Source organism: Pterocles gutturalis, unplaced genomic scaffold (genome assembly GCF_000699245.1).
Source record: "Pterocles gutturalis isolate BGI_N339 unplaced genomic scaffold, ASM69924v1 scaffold21177, whole genome shotgun sequence".
Classification (NCBI taxonomy): Eukaryota; Metazoa; Chordata; class Aves; order Pterocliformes; family Pteroclidae; genus Pterocles; species Pterocles gutturalis.
Window position 1 is genome coordinate 1 of NW_010115914.1, and position 13950 is coordinate 13950.

Sequence of the window (13950 nt, forward strand, 5' to 3'; positions counted from 1 at the left end):
CCCTTCCCAAGCAGCCCTTGAGCTTCACATGGGGATGGTGACCCCCCAAAAAAATTCCTTTTAGCAAAGAGCCTTTGCAGGATCTAACAGCGCACACTGAAGGCGGCAGGTGCTGCCTGGAAAAACACACAGCAGGTAAAGCAGATAGGAAGTTCTTTCTTAGTTTGTACAGAAAAGATGATACCAAGTCTCAAAGGCAGCAAATAGCCCGAGGTCACCGCTGTCAACGGCCAAACCGGGAGCTCCTGTCCGGGGCTGTAAGAATAAAATTATTTCTTATGCGTCAGCATTGGCAGTTTGCAGACATTGGGCACAATCTCATTGTGCTCTTAAAAAAAAAAAAAAAAAAGTAAATTGATTTTTTTTTTTTGGTGCTTGAATAGAATAAGGAGGGTTTATGAATTATTGGGAATTTACCTACTGGCTTGGAGCCCCATTACAGCACACGAAATGTGTCCTGCTCTAGGAGAGGAGCGTCTGCATGTATACAGAACAGCCCGGTGCGGTTGTAGCTCCCGGGGTGCAGCCGGGCAGACGCTGTGTGACTGCGAGCAAAGTGACATTGCGTGCTGCCTCCCGCTGCGGCTCTGCGATACCTCCCTTACACACAGCCATGCAAACCAGCCTGCACAGGGCAACCCTGCTATCTTTAAACGAGGGCACTCGACCTGCTGCACCCGGGCACCCACATCCATCTCTCTCCATGCCGGAAGGCGACTCTTCTACCATAAAAATGATAAAATAACCAACTGGTTATGACTTGTGCAGCTCTGGGAACTCTGCTATCCAGCTTTCGGAGGAAAAGTTGCTTCGATAAGATAATCACTGTATGTACAGATAGATCTAGACTTCTTCCAATTCTAACCTGAGGTGCAAGAGTAACTGCTTGCCTGCAACTTTCAGAGCCATCCCCCATGAAATCCGGGTGCAGAAGCCCATCCTGAAACCAGTATAATCTGAACCAAAGACCAGAGACCCCACTCTGAACGGCTTGCACCACTTCTGGCTGGCCTCTGTGCAAGGAATACTATATAATGGGAAATGCTTTTCTGCAGACGCTGTAAAATTGGCATTTCTAGCACAGGTCTTAGCTCTGAAGCAGTTCCTTAGGGCTTTCTAGCAGGTTTGTTATGTATTTAAACATAAGCTGATAACAGTTCTTTACAGCAGCGCTGATGCTCTGAACATGCCGGATCAATGACCGTTTGTCCTTCACACCAGACAATTAGTTCATCAGGAGCAGCCCCTGCTAAAGAAACACCCCAAGTTTGGCTCCTACACTTCAGAGATGACTCAGAGCTGCAGTGGGGACGTTACCGCGGGGCCCACAGGCTGCAGCAGAGGCACCTCCTGCCAGTCCCCTGATGGGCTCCCGGACCCTGCTCTGGAGCAGGGAGAGGCTGTCACCGTGCCCGGGAGCAGCACCAGGAGCGAGGGCTGCCCCGGGGCAGAGCAGCAGGGTCACCCCAGCACATCCCAGCAGCTCTTGGGTACAGTGATGTCCTTTGAGGCCATCAGTCTTTTGGAGAGATAACCCACCCCCATTTCTGCCCTTGATGAGAAGGTCTCTGCTGCGGCGATGCAGACAGCAGCACCGACACCCCCTCCCTTCCCTGTATGTCTCCTGAGAAGGGCTGGATGCAGGGGGTTGGGACGGGAGCCCCCATCCCAGCACCGACCAGCACAGCCACGAGCTCAGCTCTTCGTGCAGCCAGCCTGAGCCCCCTCTGACCCCCAGCCATCACACAAGCTTGGGGTCCAGGCTCTGTCCTCCCCCCTGCAGCCCTGTGCCGCAGCCAGACCAGCTGCTAGAAACCACTTCTGGGCTGCTGAAAGGTCAGAGACAGAGGAGCAGCACACTTTTATCTGCTGCAATAAATGACAGAAAATGCCACGTTACAATTTCACCCTTTCAAAGCTCACCCGTTATCAGCTTCGCTTTCTCTCCCCCGTACCAAACACTTTGCATTTACTTCTGCAGTCAGTTTGATCAGCAAACCAAACCCCCTTTTTTCTTTCTTTTTTTTTCTTTTTTTTTCTCTTCACCTTTTGATACCTGGCTAACCAGCTACAGAACCCCTCTTCCCCCTCCCCAGCTCACCTGTGGGGTTGGGAGGCAGGATGCCCTGGGGACCCGCTCACATCCCTTCGGATAAAGGTGGGTGGGCTCAAGGACCAGCTGGTTCTGCCTGAACCAGGTGTTATGACTAATGCTGATCAGAAATTAGCAGTGAAACAAGGATCAGAAATCAATCCATCATCTGCACCTGACCTTTCTGCAGAAACACACCCAACGCTGTGAGTTTTGGGGAAAGGCTTCCTCCTCCTCCTCCCACAGCTCATCCCCTTTGGGAGTCAAGCTTTGCCCATGTCGTAGGAGACCACCATCCAAATCCCCCTTTTGCTTTGGGACCAGAATAAGGACACACCCCATCCCAACCACTGATCATTTGTTTTGCCAAATTTTCAGGCCAGTTTTAATGAAAGTCAATTTTGGGAGGAAATTTTCTGACATGTCAAAGTAGTCCATGCATGTTTCTGTACAGACCAAGCAACGGCTTTCCTCTGGGCTGTGGTTGCAGGAGCGTTTCCCCAGCTGAAGGGGAAGTGCCACCTCCTCCCTGCCCCAGCTGCACACCCCACTGCAAACCCGAAACCGAAAGCGGCTCTGTTACAGCTGAAGATACATGCTGCTACCACCCAGTGGAAATACCACTCACAGCCAGCATTTCTGGGTGCTTTAAAAAATTTGTCCAAGTAAAGTTTGCAAAGACTAATCCTGTACATCCCTACGGTGCTATAACGCTTCTTCCCCTTCTTGTCCTGCTCAGTTCATCCTTGTAGCCAAAATAATTCTTATATTTGAACACAAAACCCTAGAAGGTTTGAATGCTTTTATTTTTATGCAGCAATACAAATGATACAGGTTCATTACAGTACAGATTTTGCAGGGGTTTATAGAGGTACCTAGTGATTTTTTTTGGTTTATTTAAAAGAAAGAGGCAGATCTTGGGAGCACGGTGACGTGAATGAAACAATCTCATAGTAGGAAGCACATCCCTACCGTGCTGAACGCTAACCTGGCTGAAACATACTGGGTGGAAGGGTGGCGGCAGCGTTCCCAGCGATAACCTACCCGAAACATCAACCCTGGGATGCTCTGGAGCTTTACACAGGAATTTCTGAGCTTACAGGTGAGCAGGTTGTGTCTGTAATGGCGTGGAAAGTCCTTAATGCCCTTGGATGCACTTTGCTGCGAAGGGGAAAGAAATGAGGGAAAGCAATGGTAAAATTAACCTGCCCTCACGCGGGGAATGTCATGGAATGGAGTTGTTGCAGATATGGAAAAGGAAACCATGGGATGCTTTAGATTTAGTCACCCAAACAGCTATGGTAAGATCATAGAATCACAGAACGGTTTGGGTTGGAAGGGACCTTCAAGATCATCCAGTTCCAAACACCCCTGCCATGGGCAGGGACACCTCCCACTAGCCCAGGTTGCCCAAAGCCTCATCCAGCCTGGCCTTGAACCCCTCCAGGGATGGGGCATCCACAGCTTCTCTGGGCAACCTGGGCCACTGCCTCACCCCCACACAGGAAAACATTTCTTCCCAATATCTCATCTCAATGTCCCCTCTTTCAGCTTAAAAGACGAAAAAAGCTTAAGCTTCAGCTTAAAAGATGAAAGAAGATGAGGAACATGATCTTAGACTCAACACCGTACACACACCGTGACACCGCACGTGCAACCAGACTCCACCTGCCACTGCAGGAGTATGTTTCGCCAACTATTCCAAAACACACAGTGTCATCAAGGTATTGCTGTTACTGATGGGCATCAGGCTCGAGAGGCAAGTGTCTGGCACCGAAGGATTAAATCCTTCCGGAAAGCAGGGTCAAAGAATCTGATGGCACTATTTAAATGGTTCCAGTCGGTTCAGTTTAACACCACTATAGTGAGTGATATCACAAATAACAGAATAAATGACAGATTATATAGATAAATGTGCGCACGCAATGAAAGATGGCCCTCTGTCAAATACACTTAATTCCTTATAATCCTGCCGTAGGTAAGTGGCATTTGAGAGGAGGGATTCAGCTACCAGATTAGCACAATCCAGTCTCAGCTGGAAATCCATTCCTCTCCAGCCACAGAAACTCCCCTTTCTAAAAATTTAAGACAAGTGTCTCGTACAAAATTGCATCCCAATAATCCAGCCCAGAGAAGGGCCCTTGGGAACTACAAAGGAACAGATTCTGCGCTAGAATACGCCAGGATACACAGACAGCCCCGTTCCTGCGGAGCCTCTGCTCTCGTCCGGCAGCAAAACACAGAAACCATCAGAATGTAAAACGTAAACTTCACACAGATGTAAAGATGCACGCAGTTAACAGCTTACTGACCGTGTTCCTGCTGTAAGCCAGTGTGAATAATCATGAGGTGTGCTTCCACCTGCCCAGAAGGAACGAGAACGGTGTGGAAAACCCAGTGACCTATGCCTGGCTTCACTGGGAGCAAACTGGCACAGCTGGGAGCAAACGTGACTCCAGGGGAACGGGGGGAATCCTGGAAAACAGTCGCTCCAAACAGCTTTGTTCAAGCAGTCAGCAGGACCAGGGCTGCTCTGCAAATTGCTACATGCGAGCGCTCTGAGGAAGGGGTCGCACATGCATTTCAAAATTTACTGGCTTTACTATTAAATCTTTTCTACAAAAAGGGGTTGCAAGATTACAGGATTTGCTCTAAAATTCTCAGGATATTATAATCTTTTTCTGAAGACACGTCAGCAGCTAGTACTACAGGTAGCAAATGCTCCTACTACACTACGTGCTAGAGTCAGGATTGAAACTAACAGAACTCATAGGATGAAAAACATCACCACCATCCGAAACTGCCCGGGGACGGCGAGTCTTGGCCATAATCCCTCTTTATTCCAACCAGCTCTGGGACACCCAGCAGAACTTCAGAAATACGTGGTCAACGCTGGAGACTCTTCGTAGTGCCAGCAAATCTTGGGAGTAGGCTAACATCTTGTTTCTGCTTCACAAAGGCAGGTCAGCCACCCTTGGGGGCATAAATAACTTGAACTTGCTTCAACCACCAGCCTGTGATTTGACTACGTGAACACTCCTCCACCTCTTTCTTCAGCCATCAGAACATTCCCCATCACCAGCACAGAGCCCCTTGGATGCTGTCACAGACCCGCACGTCCAGTGAGCTGGCAACACACCAGTGCCAGCGCTGGGCTGCTGCCATCAGAGGACTGGGGTTAGCTCTCCCAGGACTGCTCCTGGGTTTGGGAGCTCAGTGGGGATTATTTTTTGGTGGTTTGCCAGTGGAGCTTTGCAGCACGCTAGATGCACACTGCTCACTCCTGCACATCCTCCAACGCCAGCCTTCCGCACCTGCAGCCCAGCTGAGAAACGTCGCAGAGCACTTTCTGCAGCAGCAAAGCAGCGCTACGCCAACTCGGTTTCAGTTCCAGAACTGCCTGCTGCATTCCTGACTCCAGTTTTGTTTAAGTTCAAGCTTGAAGAAAGCTCTGCACAGCTACTAGGAACAGCTTGGTGAGAATAGGAATAGCCACAACGTGAATTATCCATTTGTTACCACTGCTGGTGACCTCCTCACTCTGGGCTTTGCCATGCCAGGCTTAGATTTCAGCTGCAGGTAAAATTGAGCACTGCAGCTTGAACCTTAACTGCCTTCTGCTGGTGGGAGGGGGAAAACCTAATCTTGCTTCCTCCTACAAAACTTAAATGCCACATCCATACATTAAATATAGTTCTGTCAACTGTTGACACAAGCTGTTTGATATGCTTCTGTATAGGAAACTGTTAGTTAGTAAAAAATTTTCTGAAGGGGGAAAAGAAAAACAAGTCTGACCATAAACCATATAGGAAGCATAATGCTCCAAAAAAATCAGGCAGTGCATTAATGTTTGCATATGAAGAACTATTAGAAAAATATTAAATGATATAGGGATTAGGCTGCATTCACTGGTGGGAAACCCTTTGACTGAACAAATATTAGTAGACATAGAAAAATATTTATACGAATAAGATGAGCCATTTTCCATCTCTCTACCTTTCTCACAGATCAGTGCTACTTCCCTCCATGCAGACAGATGAAATTATTGCTTCCACCATGAGGAGGTGTGAAAGACCAGCTCTGAGCAAGCCTTGTCACAGCAGCTGAAGGACACTGTCTCCCCCCAGCTGGCTCTGCTCATAATAACTTGGGTTATTATTCTTGTAGGACAGGCAGGTGCTAGCACACACACCACTTCAGCAAGTGGCTCCAGAGCTCAAGCTGTCGTAAGAGCAGGTCTAAAGAGAGAGGGGACTGAGTCACCACAAGGCAGGACACTTTCCATCCTTTCAGGCTCTGGAAAGCAGTAAAACCAGCAGGAAGGTCAGAGCCCATTTCCTTAATAAAAACATGGCTCTCCCTCCCTTAACTTCCCCCACAGTGTGCACACACTTCACAGACAGGGCTACAGCCTCAGTAACAGCTGTTTAGAGGGAAACAGGTCACCCGAGAAAGTTGGAAGAAACCAGGCAAGACAGCAGCAAGCTGAATTATTTACTTCATCCTGCCACAAAGGCTCCACATCAAACCCCTCACTACTCAGCCTGGAAGCACACACATTTTGCCCTGTGCAGGGCAGGGGAGGGCAGCAGAACCCAGTGTGTGGGAAATGGCACAAGGAGCAATACGACCCTGCAAGGTGTAGTACTGCCACATTCTGCCCGGCAGCCTCAGCAATGCATAGCTGAGGTTACATTGAAGCCACAGGACAAAACTTGGGCTTGCTTCCACTTGTGCACAACTTTTACTTCACCATATCCTGCATGTCCCCGGCACTTGTTTAGATCAGGTTCCTCCCCTTTTCCTTTTCCCTCCCCCATCCCAATCTGTATAAGAAGTGGGGCTGGTACTGATTCCCCATAAACTTTAAGGCAACAAATTTCCAAACTAACACAATGTTTGAAAACTGAGGGAGGGAAGCCATGCTATAGCAGACTCAAATAAAGACCAATGTTAAATATTACTTAATGTTTTCTTTTATTTAAAAGATCATTCACAAAATACCATATCCATAAATTTATTTTGTTATGAAGCAGAACGTGTTAAGTGTTTGGAATTCTTTTTTTTTGTTTTTGTTTTTACATTTAAAAGTCAACTGCCTTGACTAGAGGTGAGATTTTTATATGGGAATTTGTTCTTAAAATCTTTTCCACATTGAAGATGTAAATAGGTCAATTATTGGTTTGGAATACAACCACACAAATGCATGTCTGTCTTAAATTAAGTATTAGTGTTAGACAAATGGTTCTTATCTCAGAAGCAGATTAAGTGACAGGCAGAAGGAAGGAAAGAGTAGTTCTGTGAATTGCTGGGACTCTGACATTACCAAGGTAACTTTAGGGAAGAGGTTCACTACAAGCAGTGATGCTGGCAGTGAAGCAGCCATGCTTCCAAACTCCTCCTGCAAGTGCTCCGGTGTGCCGGCTGTTTGATCTGAAAGCTGTCAGCACTAGCACTGGGGGCCCAAAATTTTCTCATGCATCACACATATCCACGCTTCAGTGTTATAGATCCAGGTTTTGTTTTTAAACACTAATGATCGCTCTCCTTTTGCTCCAGCCTCCCCCTCCCTCCTACCACACAACACTGGCAAGAAAGATTTCAAGTGAAGAGAGATGCAGCAGTTAGAGATGCTTTTAACCCGAACTTCTACATGAAGAGAATCTACAGCAGAATGATTTCTAATCTGCCCATTTTCAAGGTATTCTGAAAGCAGAGGTCTTAAAACTGTACACCACTGGGCAAAGAAATACAGGGGATAATGGCAATTACATACTGCATGGCAAAGTATACACTCCTTAAACAAAAACTAAAAAAGTCAACTTTTTGTAGAAACTTTGTTTAAAAATTTACCAAATGCGTAAAGCCCCCCCAAAAAATGTAAGCAGAAAGAGCCAGTGAGCAGCTGTGCTCAAACAGGCACATTTTTGCAGCACTAACCTTGAGCTCAGAGGTGTAGCATAATACCATTTTGAAGTCAACAGAGAGCCACCAGCAACAGTCTGCTGGCAGACACTCTATCCATAGGGATTCCACCACCTATTCACCAGGCTCCTTGTAAGCCAATTTGATTTGCATCTATTAAATTGGTATTTCTGGTAACCTGTGTGAAAAAGCAGTTATCCTCCTTAGTTTTAGACGGGGCTCTGATGTATGCAGTGACTAACGCCAATTGTCATAAATGGTATTTCACTACTTGGTTAGAACTGTAAATTTCTCTGTTCAACTCATCTGGACTCTCCAGTTTTCCTCTTCAGAGCCACAGCAATACAGAACAAGACATGCAGATCAGAAGAGGAGCACTGAGGAAGTAAAAGGAAACAATACAGGGCAATAACTAAGTCTAACCTGTGCTTCTAAAGTAAAACAAACCCAGAAAGGAAGAAGTCAAAGCAGCACCTTTGTCCAGAGACCTCCACACTCGTGGAAGCAGCTACATTGCCTTAACTACTGGCAACTGTGCTGCTTGGAAGGAAACAGAAGAGGGAAACTCAGCACAAAGCAGGCACTAGATACAGCAAAGCCAAGAACGTACTAAAAACCACTTGTTAACAGCTGACATGCATTCACAAGCTCTGTATTTTCGGTTTCAAAGAGGACAAATGCCAGATGGCAGGAATGGTAAACTGCAGGGTTGACATTCCAGCAGAGCTAGTTACTCTGTACTGTCTTGCTTTTTCTCCCGCCTCCCCATTCCCTCTCAACCCCAAACTCAGTCGTGCGCTTTTACTACTTCCTCTCGGGGCTTGGCTCCACCAAAGATAGCAGAGTTTGGGTTGGCTACTTGATTGAGCGGGGTACCAACTGTTCGAGGTTTGAGCTGAAGTCGGGGTCGCTGTGCTCTTTCCTCTGAAAGAGAAAACATTAAGGTTTTAAGATCTATCTGTCAAGGGTAGCAGCTTTAACCTGTCAAAGAAAGCAGGAGTCTCCTTCACGAAGGAAGACTAAATTCCGGAATATATTAAAGAGTTTACCTTCTGTTGGCTCTCTGAAGTCCATGGAAGATCCACGAAGGGGAGGCCCATCTCTGAAGCGACCAGTGCCACCACTTCCCATTGAGGCACCTGGTGGTCGCCGGTCTCCAGGGCGGGTTCCTCTACCCCGACCTCCCAAGAAGTCATCATCTTTGAATCCTGAAGACGGAAGACAGTGAATTTAAAGAGAACATTTTGCAATGTTTTTAATCTGGATTTTTATCTGGATGACTGTAAAACCTTGTAAGTCACTGCTCTCAGTCCAAGATGATGCACTGACAGCCTTTGTCTGTAGACAGATTGCTTCACACGTTCTTTAACACGTTCTACGAGAGTCGTACAGATTCAGTTTGAAACAGAGTATACTATGCCAAGTTCAGAAACTGCTTTATCCACCTAGAGGCTTATTGGAGTGTTGGAGAGTGGGTCATAAAGTGAGCTTAAAATCTGAGCTTCAGCTGCAACTGCAGATTGTCAACGCTGTTAGCTGAGTTCAGAGACAACACTGGAAGCACTCAGAGTACTTCTGTAGCCAGAAGATCACGCTGGCTACAGCATTAGCATGAAATCTGCAGGAGCAGAGCAAATGGGAAAATAGCTAGGGAGTAGTGAAATACACAGTCCTTCCAAAACAAAGCCTCTGAAAAACAGAGCAAAACCCCAAAGCTTTTCAGTTGTTCTATAAACTGACCAGGCACTTACTAGACAAATTATAGAGCCAGAAAAAACAATTTAGACTTTAAATGTGAAACTGACCACGTTTCTTCAGTTCATGTACCAAAAAACCAGGAACTGCCTATCACTGGCCAGAGTTCCAGTCCGTACCAATGACTCTGCTGGAATATCATATGCATTCAATGGCAGGAGGATACTTCAGGCTCACAGCACACCTAAGGGGAACATATTCAGTTTTTCAGAAGCTGCTTGGAAGAGAAAATTGTTTTGCTCCCATTTGAGACTTTCCTTTCCACTTCAGTACTTGGCAGAGTTGCAGAACTGTCCCTTACTTCAGTGCCAAACAACCATCTTTAAAGACTTGATCCAGAGCAAGGCTGAGCTGCTACAGAAGCTTTTCTTGTAAGACTTAAATGCTGAACTTTTGGCTCACAGATCACTCACCCAGCATCTAACAAGCCAAAACACATCTGCATTTGAAGAAGCTGCCAAAAAAGGTATAAAGCTACGACACCAGAACGCTCAGTTACGAAGGCAGGTTAAGCACAGCACTGTAGCAAGCTTCCTCTCTGCATCACCATGCTCCAGACTCATGCTAGTTGCAAGGGCACACTGTTACTGCTCCTTCTTCTTTGTCCATTCCACTCACGCAGAGACCAGACATTGCAAAGTTGCACTTGCCAGCATCTCCCCATCAGAAAATGGACCAAACCCATGATCTCAGAGGACAAAAGCAATTGTGTTAATGTCACCCTAGACTGTAACAGGTAGGAACTGACTGGAAGTCAGCAGTTAACACAGTGGCTCCATCACTGCCTTCCACTCAGCAAGCTCAGTGGTTTGCTGCAGCTTGCACTACTGTAACAAGTCAAAGTTTGGAACATTTTTAATTTAGAAGTGCTTTGGAACACTAATACATCTTTGGAGAAGTCAGTTGCTTCAGGAACACACATACAGTGTCACATCTCCTTCAGAAGGTGAAAGCCTCTGCTCTAAAAGAATTCAGTATCAGCTTTTCCACATGATCTGTCTGTTTCTGCTACTATTCAGAAATGTACTTGGCCTCGTGTTTGAGAAATGCTTAAAACCTGGACACCACAGGCTACATTTGAATGAGTATTCTGTCATTTAGGATTGTCTCATAAAATTTACAATCAAGACTCTTTCCTCTCCTATAAGGCAATGGAAGATTCCCCCTGAAGAACCCCACTGGAGCTGCAGGTTGTCCAAAGTTGGTATACGGTAGACTCAATCAAAACAGTAATAGGAAAAAAATGTAGCTGACATGAAAATGAGAACAATTCTGTGCCTTTTAGGCCACCTGGCTGTATAAGTGTATACTGTATACTGATACCAGAATTGAAGTCATCTCTTGAATCCCATCCACCTCCTCTGGATTCTCGGGGACCTCCTCCCATTCCTAGGAAAAAAGCCACAATCGTGTTCAGGTCTGAAGCTGTGGGAAAGACCGATCAAGGGGATACCGAACCAAAGTTTTGGTCCTTGAACATCCAAAGTCATGCTGCTGGAAAATGCTTTTGTTTCAGTACTACCAAGTCCCATTGCATAGGAACAAAAGATCAGTTTAAGTTAACCAAGAATAAGCAGTCAGAAAAGTTTCTCTAATACACATTCAGTGGAAATCTTTAGTGTGTATAGCTCAATTAAGCTTCAACTATAGCAAAGCCTATTTTTACACTGGAACTGGAGATAGTCCAACATAAGTATTTATATACTTTTGCTTACTTAGCTTACTCACTTTTCTCACATCATAATAAAATAGTAGCAGATCAGACTGTTGGGCTTATGATTGTCCTCTGCAAGACACTGTACATTGCTAGGGGTATTGGTCTCACTTCCTGGGCTAGGAGTGACAACACGTTCAGCATTTGGACACAAAGCGCATCTATTCCAGGCATTTCAGGAGCGGCAGCAGCTAGGTTAGAAATGTGTATAGACATAAAATTTCTCCTTCCTATATAATCTTCATGTTTACTTGCATGCCTTTTCTTAAACCACCAGATTTAAGAAGATATTCAGAAAAAAGGAAGTCACCTCTGTCATCAGCCCCGCCACCTTTTCTGAAGCCAAAGCCACCTTTATCCTGTTTTCTGCCTTCTGCTATGTCCACTCGGAGTGATCGGTCACCCAAAAGCTGTTAAATAAAGGGGAGAATCTCTTCAGAATATACCATGTGGGCTGCCAAGGAGTTTGAGATTTGTGCTTATCTTTATTTCACAAATTAATTGCAAGCATACTTACTGCACCATCATACGTAAGAGCTTCTTTGAGTGACTCCACCTCATCGAACTCTACATAACAAAATCCTGTAAGAAGAACCTCACAGGTTAATACCAGCACTTTAAAAGGCCTTTGTAAGAAGCTACTCTTCCTGCATATCTGCTAATAGCTTTCCTTCTCTTCCAAACATGAGCTACCATATGTTAAGTGCAAGAGGCACAAAACTTAGAAACCAAACATCAGTAAGGATGAATGCATTTCCCTCTGCCTAGTAATGATGGGGACAAATCCTGAAACAGAACACTGTATGGGCACTATGCAAATGCTAAGAGCCTGATTAATTCCCTTTGCCATAGGGTTCTCATTACAGGTTAGATTTGATCTATGCCTTTAGACAATTATTTATCTGAATATTGACCTTTGGTTACTAGTATTTTTAAATAAGAAGCTGAAGTACCTGCTTGGCCAGCAGTCTGATTTTGTGTCACATTATTTAGTGAATTTACTCCTTCTCTGAGGTTCTCTGTTATCCGAGTTAAGCCTTTTCCCCAAAAAAGTAACTTAAAAATACACTCCCTTTCCACTGGTCAATTCCAACGGAAATTGGATTTGCATCCTTTAAAACAACTGTCTAAACAGCTTACTACTTGCTTTTTCTCCCTACCTACTAAAAGAAAGACAGACCTGAAGTGATGGGAGTCTCCTGAACTAAAGCAAGGTTGTGTATGTACTCAGCATTTAAGGTCATGGATCTTAAGCGGGTCAGACACTTCAGCTTTGTTACAATTCACACAAGACAAACAAGGTTTGACAAAGTGCTTTTATAGCAGGGCAAATATTGATTCTGGTCACTCAGGTTAGTCTCTGTCTTAAGATGATGGAAAGAACAGCGAATCTCATTCAAATGCTACGTTTATTTCTTAGTGAATGAGAAACTGGTATAAGTCAACATAAAGAACAAACGCAGATCAACAAGCTAACTGCGCTTAGAGACTGAAATTCCCCATTAAAGTGACTGTAGATGCCCCTCATTTTCTCCTAGCAGTTATCCACCTACAACTACAACTCTGAAAACTCACCTTTAAATTTGTCTGTTTCCTTGTCTCTGACTAGTCGTACGCTCCTGACACTGAGATCCTTGAAGATGGCATCTATGTCTCCTTGAACGGTGTTGAAGGGTAGATTTCCCACATACGCTGTGAAAGGGGGTTCTGTTGGCAACTCTTTCTGTTTGCGGGAACCAAGACCACCACCACGGGACCTGTCAAAAAAAGGCACAGTGTCTCTGGAACTCAACTCCAAACACAACCACTAATACAGTACATAGCACTGCTCAGGTGCTGTTTGACTTTTTGGAAGTGAATTTTTCCACAACTTCAGTTAGTTTTTCTTTCTCTTTGCCTGCACCAGCCACCTCCACCACTGGCCAACTCCTTTCTAGTATTTCCTGATGCAGTACTTCAGTGGGAAAACAAATGAATAACAAATTTAAATAGATTACACATGAAGTCAGTAATGAATGAACTTCTTCTTCATCCCACAATCCATTAAGAAAAGCAACGTAAGGTTGTCTCTACTGTCCTCTACTCAAAAACATTACTTAAAAAACACATCCTAGACTAGATTTTAAGAATAATTTATAGCAGTGAAGAAATACTCGCATGGCACAGGCTCTTCAGCTTATCCTGCCATTAAAAGCACTGGATCCAGATTAACTAAATAGTACGTTATCAACATCCACTCCACAGTTATCTAAATTATTTCAGCAGCATTTAGCTTGACAGAAACATCTCCTAACTCTGAAGTTATTGCCATAACTGTCAGATATCTGTACTGGAATGCTTTGAATTGAACACATAATAAAAAACTTGTTTGAGCAAGGTGTTCCAAGGCACAGAAACTAATTTCAGTGCTTTTTGGATGTTTTCTTCCTTCTTCTTTATTTATTGCTTATTTATTTCTTATTTA

General features: G+C 45.0%; 1 protein-coding gene across 1 annotated transcript; it reads right to left on the reverse strand.

Moving 5' to 3' along the window:
- Positions 1 to 7045: 7045 nt before the first annotated feature.
- Positions 7046 to 13243, reverse strand: EIF4H (eukaryotic translation initiation factor 4H; the record flags this gene model as incomplete). The annotated part of the gene is made up of 6 exons (XM_010075359.1): positions 7046 to 8941; positions 9067 to 9225; positions 11096 to 11161; positions 11797 to 11896; positions 12004 to 12068; positions 13062 to 13243. Coding segments are annotated over 6 exons (709 nt in total), but the record flags the coding sequence as incomplete, so codon positions are not given.
- Between the last annotated feature and the right edge of the window lie 707 nt (positions 13244 to 13950).